Source organism: Rattus rattus, chromosome 4, assembly GCF_011064425.1.
Source record: "Rattus rattus isolate New Zealand chromosome 4, Rrattus_CSIRO_v1, whole genome shotgun sequence".
Lineage (NCBI taxonomy): Eukaryota > Metazoa > Chordata > Mammalia > Rodentia > Muridae > Rattus > Rattus rattus.
Genome location: NC_046157.1, coordinates 112380430 through 112400180, shown reverse-complemented (window position 1 = coordinate 112400180; position 19751 = coordinate 112380430). Strand labels below are relative to the sequence as shown.

The following is a 19751-nucleotide window of genomic DNA, read 5'->3' as shown; positions in this document are numbered from 1 at the left end:
TGGAGAGTGGGTATGAGGGTTTGGGCAGATGAGGGGACTGTGGTGCATGACATGAAACTCAATAAAGACTCAATAAAGAGTTAAAACCAAGTTCAGTCTCAGGATCTAGAGAGATGTGTCAGCAGCTAGGACCTTACCCTGCCCTGCCAAAGGATCAAGTGTGATTGCCAGCATTGCACACAGCCCAGCCCACCGCCCAGGGAACCCAACACCCCCAGCCTCTGCAGACACCCGCACTCTTGTGCATATATCGACACACACAGACACACATACATACACGTAATTGAAAATAAATACTTTAAAAAATTCATTCACTTTAGAACATCTAACATCTCTTTAAAAATCCAAACTCCCACGGGTTGGGGATTTAGCTCAGTGGTAGAGCGCTTGCTAGGCCCTGGGTTCGGTCCCCAGCTCCGAAAAAAGAAGAAAAAAAAAAATCCAAACTCCCTCAACTGTGAGCTTCTGTGAAATAAAAAATAAAGAACATATTTCTTATTCCAAGAAGGAAGAACCAGGGAACAGTTACAGTCAGATCAAAATAAAACTAAAATCCAACAATGTAAGTAGCTCAGTGAGTGACTTACTCAGGACTTGAGATTTTCTGGGCTCCAGAGCACTTGACAGCCCCACCTCTTCATGCCTGCCATTTACAGCAACTAGATTCAGGTGAGCTTCCTTCGTGCTGTCTCTGGGGGCCATCCTCAGACCGGACACCTCCAGTAAGCTGGAGTCTCCACTGCAGCTGTCGGCGCACCTTTTAAAAAAGAAAACCAAAAACTTTTTATTGATTCTCTGAGAGTTTCACACTATGCACCCCAGTCCCATTCCTCTTACACATCCTCTTATAGCCTTCCTTTGTCCTTGCCACCTCCCCCCAAAATAACACTCACACACACACACACACACACACACACACACACACACACACACACACACACACAGCATAGAAAAACATCTCATCATGGAAACTATAGTATGTCATAGTGTGTCCCACACAGTATATTCCTCTGTCCACACATCTTCACTTGCACATATTCATTGCAATGAGTCATTCATCTGGTTCAAGATCTCTGGCTTCTGTAATACCATCAATATTGGGAGTCATCAGGACTCCTCCTAGTTATTCTGCTATTGCCCTGTGTCATGGAGATCTTGAAGCTTTGGATCAGCTGTCCCTTTCACGAATCCCATCTGTTTGCCGATGGTATAGATGTTGGGACTGTGTGGTGGCTGAGCTGGTCAGCCTGCTGGCTCTCCCTTATCCGGACCACCAGGGTGAGCTCTCCCAGCTCTGTTCCTGCCAGGTCACCCAATGCCACCATCAGCAAGAGACAGGGTCAACTCTCCGGCCCTCAAGTCCAGATCACCTGCACCCACACCTCCAGAGCCAGCTCCACTGTGCTGTCCAGTCAAGGTGTGGGGCCCACTCTCCCAAGTGCTGTAGCCTGTGAAGGGCGGGGCCAGCTCTCCTGCTCTCACACCCTGGGGCTGGCACATTCATGACTTCTCCAGCAGGGCCAGCTCCTCTGTGCTGCCCAGCTGAGGTGCAGGGCCTGCTCTCCTGAGTGTTACAGCCAGCTCACCTGCTCTTGTGACCTTGGAGTCAGCTCTCCTTACTGTCTCTGGGGGTGAGGGGGTATGGACATGACCCATGCCCCCTCTTGGCAGAAAATCGGTACGGTTATCTCTTCCTGTGCTCTCTCCCTTGGGGCCAGCTCACCACTCCTTCCCACCCCCAGGGCCAGCTCTACTGTGCTGCCCAGGTGAGGTGTAGGGCGAAGGTGTACCTTTTTTTGGTGGCCTCTCCTAACCTCTCAGGGACTCTGACCCTACCACATGGTTCTAGGTCTCGCCTCTGCATTACCACATCAGTTCTGAGGTCTCCATTGCAACTAAGGCTGCATCTTCACCTTGGCCTTTTAGCTTCTCACAGTGCCAAGACTCAGCTTCTTTATAATCTCGTTAGCACCGGGCTCTCCACTGCGCTTGAGGCTAGACCTTCACCAGGAGACTCTCCTGGCCTCTCCCTGCATGAGGTCTCAGCTACCTTACATGACTGTCCATACAGTCAAAACCAGTGCCACGTGTGAGACTTACACATCATCATGTTTGGTTGTGAGGTTGACATACAGCCTTGGTCCTCTCTGTACCGTAGCTTCTGTATGCTGATTCTTCAGGAGCTTTGAAGACCTTACCTCAGTGATGCTGGTCTTTCAGCATCAGCTAACCAACATCAGTTGTCTCAGAAAAGCCAAAGTTTCACTTCAGTAGTTCTGGTCTCTTTGTTAATCACAGCTGATTCTTTCGCTGACCAGAAACCACATAGTCTTCATTTAACAATATTTGAATGAATAGTCTTGTCACAAGCCAGGCATTTCTCTGGCTTGTCTTATCTTCCAAGCTTTCACAGAATAGCCCACAAAACTTTGAACACTCAATGGCCTTTCCAGCTCAAGAGTTCTAAACCCTTCCACAATTCTCCGCTAATCAGCATGGCCGTCTGCCACAGCAGTACCCAGCGGTCCTGGTGCCAGTTCCTGTTTTAGTTTGCTTTCTGTTGCTGTGATAAACACCATGCCAAAAGCAACTCAGGGGATATTTCATCTTATAGCTCATAGTCTTGCATGAAGAGCAGTCGAGATAGGAATGTTCCCAGCAGGAGCAGAGCAGACAGTCGGTACAGTATGGGAACAGCTGCTTACTGTCCCCCCCCTGTGGCTTTCTCAGCTTACTTTCTTATGCAGCCTAGGTCCACCTGCCTGGGGTCACCACCCACCGTGGGCTGGGTTGTCCCCCATAGATCATTTATTAAGGAAAGATCCTACAGACACACACACACACACACACACACACACACACACACACACACACACACACACACACATGGAGGCAGTTCCTCACTTGGCTCTCTTCAAGATATTGCTTAAGTTTGTGTCAAGTGATGAAACGCCAACCGGAGCCTGCGTGTGGCTTTCTTCCATATGTGAGCAGTTACTACTGAAGCTTATACATGTCCAGTACAGATGTTTGTGTGGACAAAGTTCTGTTGGTAACATTGCTAGATGGTGTGATGAGTATATGCTTGCTTTGTAAGACATAGTCACAGTGACTACCAAAGTGTCCAACCATTTTGCTTCTTCACTGACAGTGACTGGGGATCCCTGTTCCTTGTCAAAGCACTTGGTGTCCAGCCATCGCAGGAGATGCGTAGCAATAGGCCATGTGCAGTTTATGGCTCTATAATGGCCCAGGGCCTTAGCCTTTTACCTTGTGGGTGTCTATTCAGAACTTATCTGTTTATATGGACTTTTTGAAACAGGACCTTGCTGTGTAGCTCAGGCTGTCCTGAAACTCGATCTGTAGCCTGGGGTAGCCTCAAACACACTGTCTTTCTGCCTCAGTGCTCCCAAGTGCTGGGAGTACAAGTGTGGGCTTCTTCAGCTTCAGGTCATTTAAAAACCTTGTTTGCTTATTACTGAGTTTTAAGAGTCATTTTTATATTTCTCAGATAGGCATTTTTCACTTGTCTGCCATTTTTCCTTTCCTTCATTTGTAGTCCTCCCTCCCGCCCCACAAAGCAGGTATTTCTTGTTTTGTTTTGTGTGGGGTTTTGGGATTTTTAAGATAGGATCTCTCTTGTCTTGAACTATGTGATCAGGCTGACCTTGAACTCCCAGAGATCTACCCGCCTCTGCCCAGACTGCTCAGTGAAAGTCTTCATACTAACCTGTTCTGAGAATGTGATGTAGGACAATGATTGGTTTTCATTTTGGTTTCCATTTATTTATTATTATTCTTTGTTTGTTTATGAATTTTTCATTTTTCAAGATAGGGTGTGTCTTAATTTGGGTTTTATTGCTATGAAGAGACACCATGACCAAGGCAACTCTTACAAAGGACAACATTTAATTTGGGCTGGTAACAATTTCAGAGAGTCAGTCCATTGTCATCACGATGGGAAGCATGGCAGCGTGCAGGCAGGCATGGTATTGGAGGAATTGAGAGTTCTACATCTTGATTTGAAAGCAGTCAGGAGGAAACTGTCTTCTTCACTAGGCGGAGCTTGAGCATATATGAAACCTCAAAGTCCCTCCTCTACAGTGACACACTTCCTCCAACAAGGCCACACCTACTCCAGTTAGGCCACACCCACTCCAACAAGGTCACACCACCTAATAGTGCCACTCCCTGTGGGCAAGCATTCAAACATGAATCTATGGGGGGACCAGACCTCTTCAAACTACTACAGGGTTTCTCTGTGTAATAACTTTGGCTGTCCTGGAACTCACAGAGATCCACATGCTTCTGCCTCCTGAGTGCTGGGATTAGAGGTGTGCAGTGCCATTCCTGGCTTCCTTTTGTGTTGCTTTAGTTATATTCAATTTTTCTCAACTCCCCCAATTTCTGGGTTTTTAAAATGAGTTTATTTATTCTCTGTGTGTATGTGCCTGCTTTCCGTATGTGCACCACCTATGCACAGTACGCAAAGGCTGGAGTTGGACATCACATGCCCTGAAACGGGTTAGTGGTGCTGCTGAGCCATCAGATTGTGGGCGCTGGGAATAGATCTCAGGTGTTCTGCAAAAGCAGCCAGCACTCTTCACAGTTGAGATATTTCTCCAGCCCTCCAGTTTCAAAGCAGAACAGCATTTCTACCTATAATAGCAGTGTTCTCTGTGTCAGTAAAGAAATCTATTGAAGACCCTGAAACAGATTGAACCTGTGGAAAAGCCTAACCTTTTCTGGACCCGACTCCTGTGTTCTGTAAATGAAGCTTGTGTACCATTGCTAGCCTTGGGTGGGTGTGAGCTGTGTTTCTCGGTTGGGGCTGGACACTGGGGCTCTGCCCACCTCAGGCTGGTTGCCTTCTTTAAGATGCCCCCTTTTCTTCTCCCCTCTGCAGGATTGGTTTTATCTTTGTGGTCAATGATTCTGAAGATGTTGATGGGATGCAAGATGCTGGAGCCGCTGTTCTGAGAGCATATAATTATGTGGGTCAGGAAGTGGACGGCTACCATGCCTTCCAGACTCTCACCCAGGTACGCTTTTATTCAGAGTGGCAAATACTTAATGTAACCTACTCAAAATAAGAGAATTTTGTATTTCTGTAAAAAGAAAAAGAAAAGTAAATTCTCATATACACTCTAGTGTTTTACATTTCAGGGTTGCTTATACTTCATTGAGCCACTGATGAGAATGCTGTGGGTTTTTTTCTTTTTTATGCTTAGAAATTATTATGTGGGGGTGGGGGGAGTCAGGTATGTGGAGGCAGGGGAGGCTGTAGTACTTGGGTGGGGGTCGAGGACAATCTTTCGGATGGGTTCTCTCCTTCTGTCACAGCATCTGGGGATCAAGCTTGGGCGTTAGGCTTGTTGAGCAATTAATTCCCTTTCTTGCTGGCCCTTAGATTCAGTTCTTTAAGAGCCAGACTAGGATATTAGAGAATATCTGCCTTTTGCTTATATGAAATCATCAGTTAATTCCTTTGGGCAATGTAATGTTCTCTACTTGGTTTTAAAAATATCCAGTCTTTTCTTGTGAGACTATCTTATGGTTTCTTTCCTTTCTTCCCCCTCTTATTTTCCTTCTTTCTCTCTTTTAAAGACATTTTCATATAGCCAGGGCTAACCTTGAGCTCTTGACTCTCATATCTTCTCCTCCCCAGTGCGGCACCTTACCTGCTTATTTCTTTTTCTTTTTTTCTTTTCTTTTCTTTTCTTTCTTTCTTTTTTTTTTTTTTTTTTTTTTTTTTTTTTTGAGATAATAAGGTCTTTCTGTATATCTCAGGCTAGCCTAAGACTCTGGATCTACCTCTCAGCTTCTCAGGTGCTGGCTATTCAGGCATGTTCCAGAACATCTGGTTTCTATTTCTTTTTTTTTTTTTTTCAAAAAATTTTTTTTATCTTTATTAACTTGAGTATTTCTTATTTACATTTTGATTATTATTCCCCTTCCGGTTTCTGGGCCAACATCCTCCTAATCCCTCCCCCTCCCCTTCTCTATGGGTGTTCCCCTCTCCATCCTCTCCCTATTACCGCCCTCCTCCCAATAATTACGTTCACTGGGGGGGTTCAGTCTTGGCAGGACCAAGGGCTTCCCCTTCCACTGGAGATCTTACTAGGCTATTCATTGCTACCTATGAGGTTGGAGCCCACGGTCAGTCCATGTATAGTCTTTAGGTAGTGGCTAAGTCCCTGGAAGCTCTGGTTGCTTGGCATTGTTGTTCCTAAGGGGTCTTGAGCCCCTTCAAGCTCTTCCAGTCCTTTCTCTGATTCCTTCAACGGGGGTCTCGTTCTCAGTTCAGTGGTTTGCTGCTGGCATTTGCCTATATATTTGTTGTATTCTGTGTGTCTCTCAGGAGAGATCTACATCCGTTCCTGTCGGCCTGCACTTTTTGCTTCTATTCTTTTCTTTCTTTTTTTTTTTTTTTTTTTTGGAGCTGGGGACCTAACCCAGGGCCTTGCACTTGCTAGGCAAGCTCTACCACTGAGCTAAATCCCCAACCTTCTCTATTATTTCTTAAAGCATTGTTATTCCCTGTACTTAGGATATAAAGTGTTTATGAACTAATGGGATCATTTCAAGAAATCTTTAGTTCCCAAAATCAGGTGGAGGGGTGTCTCTGTGAGTTCAAGGCCAGCCTCATCTACATAGCAAGTTCTAGGCTAGCTAGGGGCTTCATGGTGATACCCTGCCATGAAAAAAAGAGAAAGACAGAAAGAGAGAAAGAAAGAAAGATTTTCAGTTTCTAATTACAGGCATCTTGTGAGAGATGTTGAAATGGTAGCATTGCTAAGAAGTTTCCATTTGATTTTTAAGAAAAATTGTCTTACTTTTCTAGAGTGTTTAGAGATTTTATCACATTTGAAATATGGATTTAAAGGTGTGATTGGTTGCCCTGTTTTTCTTTTCTTAGATCTACAACAAAGTGAGGACTGGAGAAAAGGTGAAAGTTGAGCATGTGGTCAGTGTCTTGGAGAAGAAGTACCCATATGTTGAAGTGAATAGCATTTTGGGGATTGATTCTGCTTATGATCAGAATCGAAAGGTAACACATTCTTTGGAACTTCTTATGTCCGTGGTATTGCAACTTGACTGCAGCCTCAGGCTGTCCTTCTTGGGCTGTGTGTTAGCTTTAGTGAGGTGTTGATGCAACAGATTGCTTTTTAATCTTGGAGACAAGGTGTCACTGTGCAGCCCTCGGCTGGCCTTGAGCTTGCAGAGATCAGCTGTGTGTGCTAGGATTAAAGGATTGCTGCTACCATACCTGACCTCACTTGTCAGTCTTTGAAAAGTGAGTCTATTTCAGAAAGTGCTTTTTAAAAACTTGTATGTTAACTTTAAAGCTGGAAACAATAACTTTTTCATAATATAATAATTGTGCTTATATGATATGTGTTCTGGATAAAACCTATTAGAAGTATAGAGCCAGGAGGCAGTATAGGGCATCATGTATCGTATTGATTTTATATCATTGTTGAGTCTCTAAATGGGTATGTTTTAAGAAATGTAATAACTATCTGAATGTGGTGGTGAACACCTTCAATCCCAGCATGTAGGAAGTCAAGGAAGAAGAGAAGACTTCAGCTTTTTGTGAGGTGACAGAAACCTAAGTACTTTGTGACCAGTTAGTACTTACTTACATACCTATAACCAAAACAACATTTGTCTTTGCATTGTGAGAGGCGTTAGAAAATACTTGGCTGTACTTTGGCTTGAAGAAGCACTAGTTGTAACTTCAAAAGTTGGACGTGGAGGTTGGCAGGAACTACAAGAATCAGTTCCCTTTAGCAGCCAGCCTAGTGTGGAAAGAAAGAGTGGAAAGAGTCCCTCTGCTGGCCGCTGGTAGCCGATGCCTAGAGGCTGGCTGCAGTGGGAGCTCAGCCTGCAGTAGACCCGGCTTGCCCATTTCGCTCAGCTTGGGCATTTTGTTTCTTTTTCAGCTACTACTGTGTTAGCAGTTCTCTGGGGACCCCTTGGCCTTCTGGGCTTGACCCTGATGGCTGTCAGTAAGCTCTGTAGTGTAAAGGGGAATGAATGTTCTCTCGACACTTGTAGATAGGGTTTTAGAAGACTGGAGGGCCTTCCGCACATATAGATAAACATGTACACACTCCGTACTCTATAAAGATTTTTTTTGTTTCTTACAACTCAGTAATTTAATTTCACACTTATCAAGTAAGGTATTAACCGTGGTACCACTCTCTTAAGAATTAACTTACTAAGTGGAAGGTTTCCCTACCACTTAAAAAAAACTTTAGTCATTTCTTGTTATATTTCTAGTTTTTGTTAGTTGTGGTGTTTTTTTAATATTTATTTATTGTGTGTGTATATTTGTGAGTATGCGTTCCATTTGTGTGCCAGAGATCACTGGCTAATAGAGGGCGTCTGATCCACAGGAGCTGCAGTCCTAGGTAGTGAGCCACCATGTGTGCTGGGAACAGAACTCAGGCGCTCTGCGAGACTGCGTTGTCTCTCTAGCCCTTCTGTTCTATTTCAGAATTTATTTTTATTATTATTGTGTGCATATGGAGGTTAGACAACAACTTTGTAGAGGCTGTTTCATGGGTTCTGGAGATCAAGTTCAGTCTGTGGGCTTATGATGAAAGTGTCTTTACCTACTAAGTGATCTTGATCACCCTGCTAATTTTTTTTTAATCTAAACAGGCATGTAAGAAGATATGGTTTGGTTTTGTTTGTGTCCTTTGTTTTCTAGGAAGCCAGAGGCTACTATGAGCAGACTGGTGTAGGCCCCTTGCCTGTTGTCTTGTTCAATGGGATGCCCTTTGAAAAGGAGCAGTTAGACCCCGACGAGCTGGAAACCATCACAATGCACAAGATCTTGGAGACGACCACCTTCTTCCAAAGAGCCGTGTATTTGGTGAGTAACAAGCTTTGGAAGCCGATAGCTTATACTTGGAGCTTCTAGGTCGAGTTCTTTAGTTAAATAATCTTACTAGGGCGTGGCTAGGCACACTTTCAATCCTATCATTAGGAGGCAGAGGCAGAGAGAGAGGCAGAGAGAGAGGGGCAGAGAGAGAGAGGGAGAGAGAGAGAGGCAGAGGCAGAGGCAGAGGCAGAGGCAGAGGCAGAGGCAGAGGCAGAGGCAGAGGCAGAGGCAGAGGCAGAGGCAGAGGCAGAGAGGCGAAAGAGGGGCACAGGTACAGGTACAGATGAGTTTGGGGTCAGCCTGGTCCACATAGTGACTTTCAGGCTAGTCAGGGTCAGATTTTTATTCTGTCTGCTAATCTGATAATGAACCCTCGGTGACTCTGTCAGTTATGTGTATTTTCTTTGCTTGCCTCCTTTCCTCCCTCCTTGACTGCCCACCTATACTCCCATCAGTCATTTTGTGTGTGTATGCTTGTGCATGCTTGTGTGTGTGTGTGTGTGTGTGTGTGTGTGTGTGTGTGTGTGTGTGTGTGTGTGTGTGTGTGTGTGTGTGTTGACAGAGCTTTTGTGTTAGCCTAGGCTGGGCTTCACTTGCCAGTCTTCAACCTCAGTCTTCTGAGGCCCACTTGACCTGCTTTTTTGTTTGTTTGAGACCAAGTCTCTCCATGTACTCCGGACTGTCCTTAAACTTGCAATCCTCTTGCCTCTGCTGCCAGAGAGTAGTAGGATGATAGATGTGTGCCATCAGCTCTTTGTAACTCTAACGTTTTAATTGGTTCTTTTACATATTTTATGTTTTTATTGACTTTATTTATTTGGTAATCGTGAGTTTTACAATTAGGTTCATAACCATATTTTCGTTGTTGTTGTTGGAGTATACTAATACAGATTATTTAGGTTCCCTGTGTTTATGTCTACCATTTGGGTTCAAGAATGGTATCTATTAGCTACTTCTTTTTGTTGTTGTTTCGAGTGTGTGTATATTTTTTTTCTCTGACTGTTGCGTTTTTCTCTTTATAATTGGACGTGTCAGCTGTAATAACTCTTGGGCTTGAGCCTTCACCCTGTAAGGGAGCTTTCCTTCTTGTGCTGTGTTGATGTTGCAGCTGTTCTTGGTTTAATCTTAAGAAGATTCCTTGTTGTGTGTGAACTCTGCAGTATCTGCTTACTTAGCATACTAATTCGCTAGTAAGTGAACACATTTTTCTTAAGTGTATAGATCAAAAGTATTTTTCCAAGTATCTGTTGGTTCACACTGGGGAGTGGCTTGAGTCCTCAGCTGATTTTAGCTGCCTTTTGTGTCTCTGTGTTTAGTGGTGGGGGTCGAATCTCGGGCCCTGTTTATGCTAAGGAAATACTCACTCTGTCACACCCCAATGGTAGCTTCAGTTACTGCTTGCATAGACTATCAAGATTAGTCATCAGAGTTGAGGGCTCCTTGTGGATTTTCTTGGGCATGTGTGTTCCAGTGGATATCATGCTTCAGATTCTGGAGAGCTTCAGAAAATGGAACGTCCCCTTCTCCAGCTCTTTATTATTTGATCAGCTGCAATTCAGTCTATTTGGTGTATAATAATTTTTCTTAATTGTATCTGCAAATATCCCAGGGAAAAGCTACTAATGTGACTCAGCTCAAATAAAAAGAGTCCTGGGAACTCTACATTGTTTTTTTGTTTTGTTTTGTTTTTTTTTTTTGTTTGTTTGTTTGTTTGTTTTTGTTTTTTTGGGGTGATCTGTTGGTCTGTTAAGGGTTTTGTTAGTTAGAGAGAGGTAAATTATAATAGAGCAAATTAAAATGTCCTAAAGACCACTTTCCTACTAGGATTCAGGCTTCTCTTCAGTAAAGGTACCTCAGAATTTTGCAGGCATGTAGTTAATTTTCTGAGTTTTGGGAAAGTTGTTGTTGGTGGTGGTGGTTGGTTGATTGTGTGTGTGTGTGTGTGTGTGTGTGTGTGTGTGTGTTCGTTGTTACCCACTCATCTCTTGGGCTGTTTAGAGGGTTGCTATCTCTTGGTATCTTGGACAATCCTGCTGTCAACCACGTCCTGTTCATAGAGCTCCGCACTGAGGCTAGAGCTTGGTGCATGCTGGGTGAGCACTCCCCGTCTGACCCAAGCTCCAGCCCTCTACGCTGAACAACGGCCTTCTGTGCACAGACGTTTCCACTCTGATGGTTTTAATTCATTCTTTTCTTGTGTTTTCTACTTTCGTTGTTTGATCCAAGAAAACACTGCTAAATCATTGCCTGTCTCCTGTTAAGATTTTCCCTAGTGGTTTCTTCTAAGACCTTCATGCTTGTGAATCTTTAGGGTAAGCCTTGGACCTATTTTGAGTTAGTTTAATTTTTTTTTCATTTATTACTAATGTTTTGGAGATGTACCTGCCACAGCATGTGTGTGGAAACCAAACACAGCTGTGTGGCGTCATGTCTCTCTTTCCACCTTTCCACGGGTTCTGGGGAGTCAAACTCAGGTTACCAGGTTGGTCCATCCAGCTCTTTACCTACTGAGCCATCTCCGTAGCCCTGATAACTGTTTTCCAGACAGTGTCAGTAGCACAGGTTGACCTGGAACTAGCTACACAGCCCAGGTTTGCCTTGGACTCAACAGAGAGCTGTCTGCCCTTGAGTGCTAGGTTTAATAGTATGTGTTACTATACCCAGTCTCTGAAGATTTTTTGTATGTATACAGTAACACTTAGAACAAATCTACTTATTTTAAAAATTTATGAGTATAGTGGTGCATGCCTTTGAGCCCAGCACTCGGGAGGCAGAGATAGATTCTTGAGTTCAAGGCCACCCTGGCCTACAGAGCAAGTTCCAGGACAGCAGGGCTTCACAGAGGAACCCTGTCTGTGGGATGATGTCACAGGTGAGGCAGGTACAAGATAGAATGAGGCCTGTCATTGGATGAGAAGGAAGGATGGGCGGGAGAAAAGTTTGAAGGAAGAGGAGAAGGAGAGAGTTGGCGGAGACAATATGGAGGCTGACATTAAGATTCCATGCTGTACCTTTACGTTGTTATGAATGTTCTTAAGGGATGGGTGTGTACAGGGCTTTGTATGTTTAGGTGGCAAATATATCTTATTAATTGGGTCAAAAGTTATTGTGTTTTGTGGTCTTTCATGTGTAGATTGAAGTGTAATGGAGTGTGGGGCGACTGGCCTGGGCCAACACAGAGTTGGGATGTGTGTTTCTGGCATGGAAATCTGCCTTGGGAACTAGATAGGTAGAGAGACTGCTGCCAGGCTCAGAGAGAGGCCTTTGGCAGTGTGATATGGGATGGAGCAAAGTGGGTGAGAGGCTTTGATGACTGAGAATTAAGATATCCAGCAGATACCTTGGGGCACTGTGGTGTAGACCTAGTGGGGGATAAAAGGCAGTGATACTTTTTTTATTTTTTTATATTTATACAACAACACTTGTCTTAATCCCCCCCAAAACAAACAAACAAACAAACAACAACAACAACAACAAAAAACTGAATAAATAAAATTTTATTCCTGGTCTTTTTAAAGATTTATTTGTTTGTTTTATGTAAGTACATGGTACACTGTCATTGTCTTCAGACACGCCGGAACATCAGGTTCCATTACAGATGGCTGTGAGTCACCATGTGGTTGCTGGGAATTGAACTCAGGGCCTCTGCAAGAGCAGTCAGTGCTCTTAACCTCTGAGCCATCTCTCCAGCCCTATTTCTGGTCTTTTAAACAGACAGTTCTAGAAAAACTCTATATCAACTTACTGCAGAACAACATTTGGCCCTTACTTTATGCCTCATAAAAATGAATTCAAGGGCTGGCAAGATGGCTCAGTGGGTAAGGAGCTTGCCGGGCCAGTCTAGCAACCTGAGTTTGATTTCCCAGAGCCCATGTGAAGGAGGAAAGAGAGCAGTGGCTCCACACAGTGGCTGTGTGTCTCCTACCATGCAAAAGATGTCTTAGCTGTCTTGTTCTGAGCCTCCTGTCTTTCAAAGAATGTTCCTGACACCCCAGTGTAGGCTACAGAGTTGGAGGCGCTATGTGTGTATGCAGCCATACTGCTGGGCCTGTTACTGGGCTCACATGAACATCTGTCTTTAGCTGTGCCCATACAACCAGCTGTTACAAATCTACTAACTTTCTATTTCTAGTGATTGTCATTGCTGATTCTCCTTTAACTAAACTCCTGCCCATTCTGTTTCTCTTTTCATACAGGGTGAACTGTCACATGATCAAGACGTGGTAGAGTATATCATGAATCAGCCGAATGTTGTTCCAAGAATCAACTCTAGGATTTTGACAGCTAAGCGAGAGTATTTGGATCTAACAGCAAGCAGTAAGGAGCAATTCAGCAACAACTTTTGGCTTTTGGCTTTGTGTTTCACATTCTTATATTTACTAGATTGTAATATTAAGAAGATAGCTCAAAATTATGATCTATGCTTCTAAACTCACAAGCATTTCCTTCTACAAAAGATCAATTCAGGGACTGAGGAGATGGCTCGGTGGTGAGAACTACTTACTGCTTTTGCAGAGGACTCGGGTGTGGGGAGCAGCTCCCTCTCTGGTCTCCAGAGGCGCCAGACTCAAACACACATTCATGCAGTCAAAACATATACTTAAAAAACACATAAAATAAAAATAATCTTAATTTAAAAATGGAGGTCTGGCTGGGTGCAGTAAGTGTATGATAGTCCACCCCCCCGTAGGAAGCTGCAGCTGTGGAGGTGGCTGTAGAGCCTGGGTGGCACTCTGAGGAGTTTAAGATGGGGTGCGGAGGCTGCCAGAGGAGAGGGAGTGGCTTGTGACGCTCACAGAGATGGAGATCTGGGTGCTGGAGACTACTTACAGAGCCCCGAGAATTTAATTCCCCACTGACCTTAATTCACTTCCAAGAACTTCAAGGGTACTTCTGTCTTTCCAACATTTTAGCCTGTCAAAATTCCCGTAAGACAGTCCCTCAGTGAAGTCCCTAACTCTAACTTCTTCCTGTCACATGTGAGCTTAGCTCTGAGGGCAGCTTTGATGGAACTTCCCCAAGAGGAAAATGTCAACCTATGAGTTCTGCAAATAAAATTCAAAAGGCCAAACTTGTGGGCAGCCGTGTTTCTCAGTGCTGTTTAGGCACAGGCTAAAGGCTTACAACGAAGCCCAGCTGCTTGCTCAACCTTACCAAGATGCTGTAAATCAAAACCCCAGCCCCTTGGAAGCAATTCTGCAACAGGCGGCTGCTCTGCCTTCTAGGGACCTCCCCTCTGCCTTAAAGGATTATGTTTTAAGGAGCTTCAGTGAGACTGACCAGGGGACAGACAGACAGACAGACAGACGGTCATTGAGCTAATGCCCTCTAGAAAACTTAAGTCCATCCTAGAGCTTTGGCATAAGCCTTTCAGAATCTCCTGTGTGCTCCAGCAGAGCTGCTGCATGTTCTCCTCAGAAGCAGTCTTTGGATTCAGATTTCATCGATCATTTAATGAACAAAAAGCTTGACTCTCTCACTTGACACAGTCCCACCAACATTTAGTGGCCGTTTGAATCCCACCAGTGGAAAACCTTTGCAGCCCTTCCACTGCTTCTGCAGCTGCTGCCATCCCCACAGCTTCAACACCTGCCTGCCTCAATCCTGACTACAGAGTACAGCTCCTGTTCCCCAAGCACTCCCGGTCAGGAGTTGACCATCTTAGTCAAATGGTAGCGTCTGAGGGCCAGCAAGACAAAGAAACCTCTAGGCCTTGTCTGGAACCTGCCGTTGTTAATTATATGTCTGTTTCCGTTTTTCCTTTTCCCCCCCAGATAATTTTTATGTGGATGATTTTGCCAGATTTTCTGCCTTGGACTCTCGGGGCAAGACTGCTGCTATTGCCAACAGTATGAACTATCTGACAAAGAAAGGTAATCCACTAGGGCTTAACTGGGTCCCTCTTGTTCATTCTTTATTTAGTATTCACAAATAAACTCCATCTAACTGTCTTGGGAAAAGAAATTACTTCCTGTATTAATTTTTGCTTATAATGCAAGTATAGAAAAAAAACATTTAAAATATAGTTCTGTTTATGTCTAAAAATTCAACTATTTTCTTTAAATTTTATGCTTATCATTAAAATCAATAGGAAAAGCCTTTTGTGATTCAAAATGGAGAACATTCTATAAAATGGTTTTGCCTGGCTCTTCAGTTACATCCTAGGGTTACTTTTACTGTAGAACTAACTTATAAACTGGATTCTAGAGAGCCTTGTGTGATTGGTTAAAGTGATTTTATGCAGTTACTTAGTTAAGCTACACTTGTCTAAAGTCACTGTTCTCATCTGCAGGCAGGTCATTCCTGGCGGGGTTGACATTATTATCCTTCCAGAGTAGGTCTAGTAAATCTTGCCACTCCCAGAAGTCCCAGTTGTCACTAAGACAGCTAATTTTATCCAGCTGTGGTCTCCCTCAGAGCACCTGGTTTCCCAAGGCTATGTAAGCTCCCACAATTAGTCTGCTGTGCTTCCCAAAGATTTTGTTTCTGAGGCAGATCTTGAACATGGCGGGAGCTAGAGCAGAAGCCCCACAGTCCTGTTAGCTGTGTCTGAGTGCTGACTTTAATCACATACAAATGACCTTCTCTTTTCTTCTGCTCTCTCTCCCTTTTCTCTCTCTCTCTTTTTTTTTTTTTTGCCTTTGTCCAGGAATGTCCTCCAAGGAAATCTATGGTAACTCCAGAATGTTCCCTTCATTTTCATAATTAGTTTGTATGGTTTCAGACCATTGTTATTCAGAATGTATTGACATCCATTGTGATGTTTCTGAAACCTGTGGGTAACAGAGCATAGATAAACAATGTACATGTTTGCAGACCTTTCAGAAAGTTGTAAATTAACACCATTGGAGACTACATTGCGTTGCCCACATGTTTCATTGTGAATGCTAACAGATCCCCAGATCACAGGACAGTTAATCAATGCATGCTCCTAGTTTCTTACCGAGCTGCTTGGGCGATCACTCTGCTTCATGTTAGTAGAGATATTCCGTTACTTTTTGTTTTCTGTCTCTATCTACCAGTCATTTTCTTGTTTCTCTTTGTGCATGTTTTTCAGAAATCCTTTGACCTAATTTTAATGTTGCAACATAGAGCATCTCTTTTTCCTTCTAGTGAGTTTGTTCTTGTTTTTCTACAGATGATTCCTTTATTAGGCCAGTGACTTTTTGGATTGTTGGAGATTTTGATAGCCCTTCTGGGCGGCAGTTATTATATGACGCCATTAAACATCAGGCAAGTGTCTCAGATTCACTCTGGGAGGGGAATCAGGCGGTGTTTCTAGTACTTTGTGTGCTGAGGAAAAGGAGCATAGTGTCTTCAGAGGGTTTCAGCTCCTAAGAAAAGAGGTCTACGACTGTAGAGCCTAGCTTCACTTAAGGGGATATCCTTTAAGGGAAACATAAGGAGATCCTCAACGCGGGATTTTCTGCATGGCTGTACATGTTCCTGCTTCAGGGAGCTCGCCAAGTACTACGACATGAAGAGAGGCCGAATGTGAGGCTGAGCCATCTCTCCAGTTCTGGATCTCTGTCCCCCCTCCCCTCCATACATACATACATACATACACATACATACATACATACATACACTCACTCATTTATTATGGGAAAAGACACATGCATGACATGCTGCATATGTGGAGGTCAGAAGACGTCTTATAGAAAGTGCTTCCCTTGCACCCCATGGGCCATAGGAATTGAACTCAGGTCTCAGCTGGAAGCCAGCAGTGTCTTTACTAGCTGAGCCATCTCGCTGTGCAGCTTACGTTCCCAGCCTAAGTCCCCCATCTTCTCTGTCCAGTCCTGTTTTGTTAGATAATCGGCCGCTACCCAGGCCTTGCTGCTGGCATGTGAAAAGGCAAGCGAATAAAGATGGATGCGTGGGGCCTAAAGAAAGGCTCATGTTTTAAAAGATGGAATGCATTCAGAGTATAAATGCTGAGGAAAGACTAACTCTTGTTGGTCTATGGTGTCTGCTGTATTTATAGAAATGAAGCTGGAAAGGAAGACTGGGGCCAGTTTATACAGGGTTTAGCAGACTCGACCGTATATATCATCTGAATTTTATTTTTAATATAGACAGCTACTGAAGATGTTTAGAAGAGACCTTGCTATTATGGAACATAACTAATGTAAATTTGGTCTGACTGTGTAGCCCAGGCTGGCCTTGAACTTTCAGATATCTGCCTGCCTCTGCCTCCTGAGTTCTAAGATAAAAAGTGTGTGTCAGCAGGCCTGGTCAGTGTTACCTTTAAAGTTCACACCATATAGCATATAATTCTCATCTCTCCTTCTTTTGTGAATAGAAAACCAGTAACAATGTTAGGATAAGTATGATCAATAACCCCAGCCGAGAGATAAGTGACTCAAGCACCCCCGTCTCCAGAGCCATCTGGGCAGCTCTCCAGACACAGACCTCCAACTCTGCTAAGAACTTCATCACCAAGATGGTCAAAGAGGAGACGGCCGAGGCCCTGGCCGCAGGAGTGGACATTGGGGAATTCTCTGTCGGGGTAAGGCTCGCAGGTTTCGAGGATAGCCTGATAGCTTCTCCCCTGGGCAGATGGACCCTGTTCATAATTGGGTGTCTACTTGTTTCTGCGTCTCAGGGTAATTTTGTTGTTGAGTTAGAATCTTAGTAAATAATTTTGTCATGTTACATTTTACTTTTAGACTTGCTTTGGTTTTAGGATGCTTATTTTAAAAGTTTGTGCCACTTTGTATAATCTTAAAGACACTATTTGGTTTATTTATAAAGTAAAAAAACAGATTTAAGATGCTTATGAGTTAGAAGATCAGCTGTTTTTTCCACCGAAAGCCTGTGTTTATTCAATGGTTTGATGTTACTTTATTTTTTACTGTTTTGTAGTTTGAAAATTTCTGATAAAATCACAAGTATATTGAGTTTCTGTTAGAGGAAATGGCTGTCACCTCAAGTTAACAGATTTAAAAATGCTAAAAAAAAAAGTTGCTGAGAATAGATGGGCAGGTAAACAAATCAGAAAACAGGAAACGGGGGGTGAGGAGTTCACGAGGAGGGAAGAAAGATGAGTAAAGGAAGAACTAAGGTTGTCTTAATCGGGAAACATAGCTCTTACTTTTCACCAAAGCACATTGCAGTTTACTCGTTGTTAGCACTTGGTTGTGTGGTTGGCTTAATAACAGTGACTTTCCTTAAAAATGATTACTTCCTAGGGCATGGATGTCAGTCTTTTTAAAGAGGTCTTTGAGTCTTCCAGAATGGATTTCATTTTGTCTCATGCCCTGTACTGCAGGGATGTTCTGAAGCTGAAGAAGGGACAGAGAGTGGTGATCAGCAACGGAAGGGTGAGGACTTGCTGGGCTGCGAGCTCGCCTGAATTCACGGGTCTCTGGCTCTCTGGCTCTCTGAGCCTCCCTTGGGCTGTACTAGAGCGAGCCTCCTGATGGCTGCCAAGGCCTCTTGAGGCCTCTCAGTGCTGGCACAGAGTTCTGTCCTGTCCTTCCAGGAAAGTGTGCTTCTGATGCAGCCCTGTGGGATGTTGCCTGATGTTTATTTGTGTCTAGACACTGGGACATAATAGTGAGTGTAGGGCTCTCAGATCAGGACAGCTGCTTACAAAGTAGGTCTCACTGTTGTCTGCTGAGGACTGATGCAGACAGCACTGCAATCTCATGCCAGCCTGCTTAGGTTAATGTGAAACAACATGCAGGCTCCGGGGTCTGAGGGATTGATGGGTAAACGTTACCGGCATTGTTCATTCTAGTCATGCTTCAGGGCAGGAGTTGTAAGGTGCTTGCTGTGTTAGGTCCCAGCCCGGCAGAGGCTTCCCAGCAGCAATGACTGCTGCCCTGCAGCTCTGCCCTCCTCCTCCTTACCTCACAGATCATTGGGCCGCTGGAGGACAGTGAGCTCTTCAACCAAGATGACTTCCACCTCCTGGAAAATATCATTCTGAAAACATCGGGACAGAAAATCAAGTCTCATATCCAACAGCTTCGCGTAGAAGAAGATGTGTAAGTTTTCATACTCAGTAATGAGTTAGAAACAAGTGGTAAAACTTGTGTTCCAGTTAGAGGCTAGTTCATGTCACTGAGTTTTTCATTGGTCAAAGTGAGGGCTATAGATTGTCAATTACACCACCAAGTCAGTGGGTGTATTTCTAGTTTTACTTAACATCGCTCACATCACTTGTGTTTCTGAATTATTTCTCCACTTCAAATCTGGAAATGTTGCATATGCAGAAGCAGAAGCCTGAGTCTGCTTCCTGTAGATGCCCGGGCTGGGACTGTCGGCTGGTTCTTTGGTTCACAGTTTCATGGTGGTAGGGGGAATGCGTGCTTCTTTCCTCCTCTGTGTGTGGGAAACCGAGTTGTTGCTCTAGCAGACGATGGTGAGTTGGCTGTGGCTGGCTTGTGATATTCACTGTTTTAGTATTCTTATCAACTACTGTCTTTTACTGTTTCACTTCCATCCATTTCTACACGCTATGTGTTGTCCTTTGTGCATTAGATGTCACACAGGCATGTCCTTGAGGATACATTGGTTTAATGTGTTAAGGACCTGCTATAGTGTTGTCCAGCAGCTGTGGCATCTCCATTCCTAACAACACTGCTCCCGGGTTCAGTCTCTCTCCTCCCACCAGCACTTCTGGTTTGTGGGTTTGTTTGTTTTTCTTTTTAAGCAGTAACTGCCCACCCTCACAGAGTGGAGTGATGTCGTCTTACAGCTCAGTGGTGCCCCTGAGGTACTGTTCTCATGCATAGACAGCATTGGCCACTGTGTATCTTCGGCAAATGTCTATTCTAGTCTTTGCATCACTTTAACCAGGTTCTTTGGTTTTTTTTTTTTTTTTTTTTTTTGGTTCTTTTTTTCGAGC

The 19751-nt window shown here is 44.0% G+C and overlaps 1 protein-coding gene across 1 annotated transcript in view; it reads left to right on the top strand.

Annotated features, from left to right (window-relative positions):
• Nucleotides 1-19751, top strand: part of Uggt1 (UDP-glucose glycoprotein glucosyltransferase 1) — a 110425-nt gene that overhangs the window by 56412 nt on the left and 34262 nt on the right. The window contains exons 16-25 of the mRNA XM_032900915.1: nucleotides 4907-5042; nucleotides 6920-7051; nucleotides 8720-8884; nucleotides 13090-13210; nucleotides 14668-14766; nucleotides 15543-15566; nucleotides 16032-16126; nucleotides 17199-17405; nucleotides 18088-18219; nucleotides 18758-18888. Of these exons, the coding sequence (XP_032756806.1) occupies nucleotides 4907-5042; nucleotides 6920-7051; nucleotides 8720-8884; nucleotides 13090-13210; nucleotides 14668-14766; nucleotides 15543-15566; nucleotides 16032-16126; nucleotides 17199-17405; nucleotides 18088-18219; nucleotides 18758-18888 (1242 nt within the window). The remainder of the gene's footprint in view (nucleotides 1-4906; nucleotides 5043-6919; nucleotides 7052-8719; nucleotides 8885-13089; nucleotides 13211-14667; nucleotides 14767-15542; nucleotides 15567-16031; nucleotides 16127-17198; nucleotides 17406-18087; nucleotides 18220-18757; nucleotides 18889-19751) is intronic.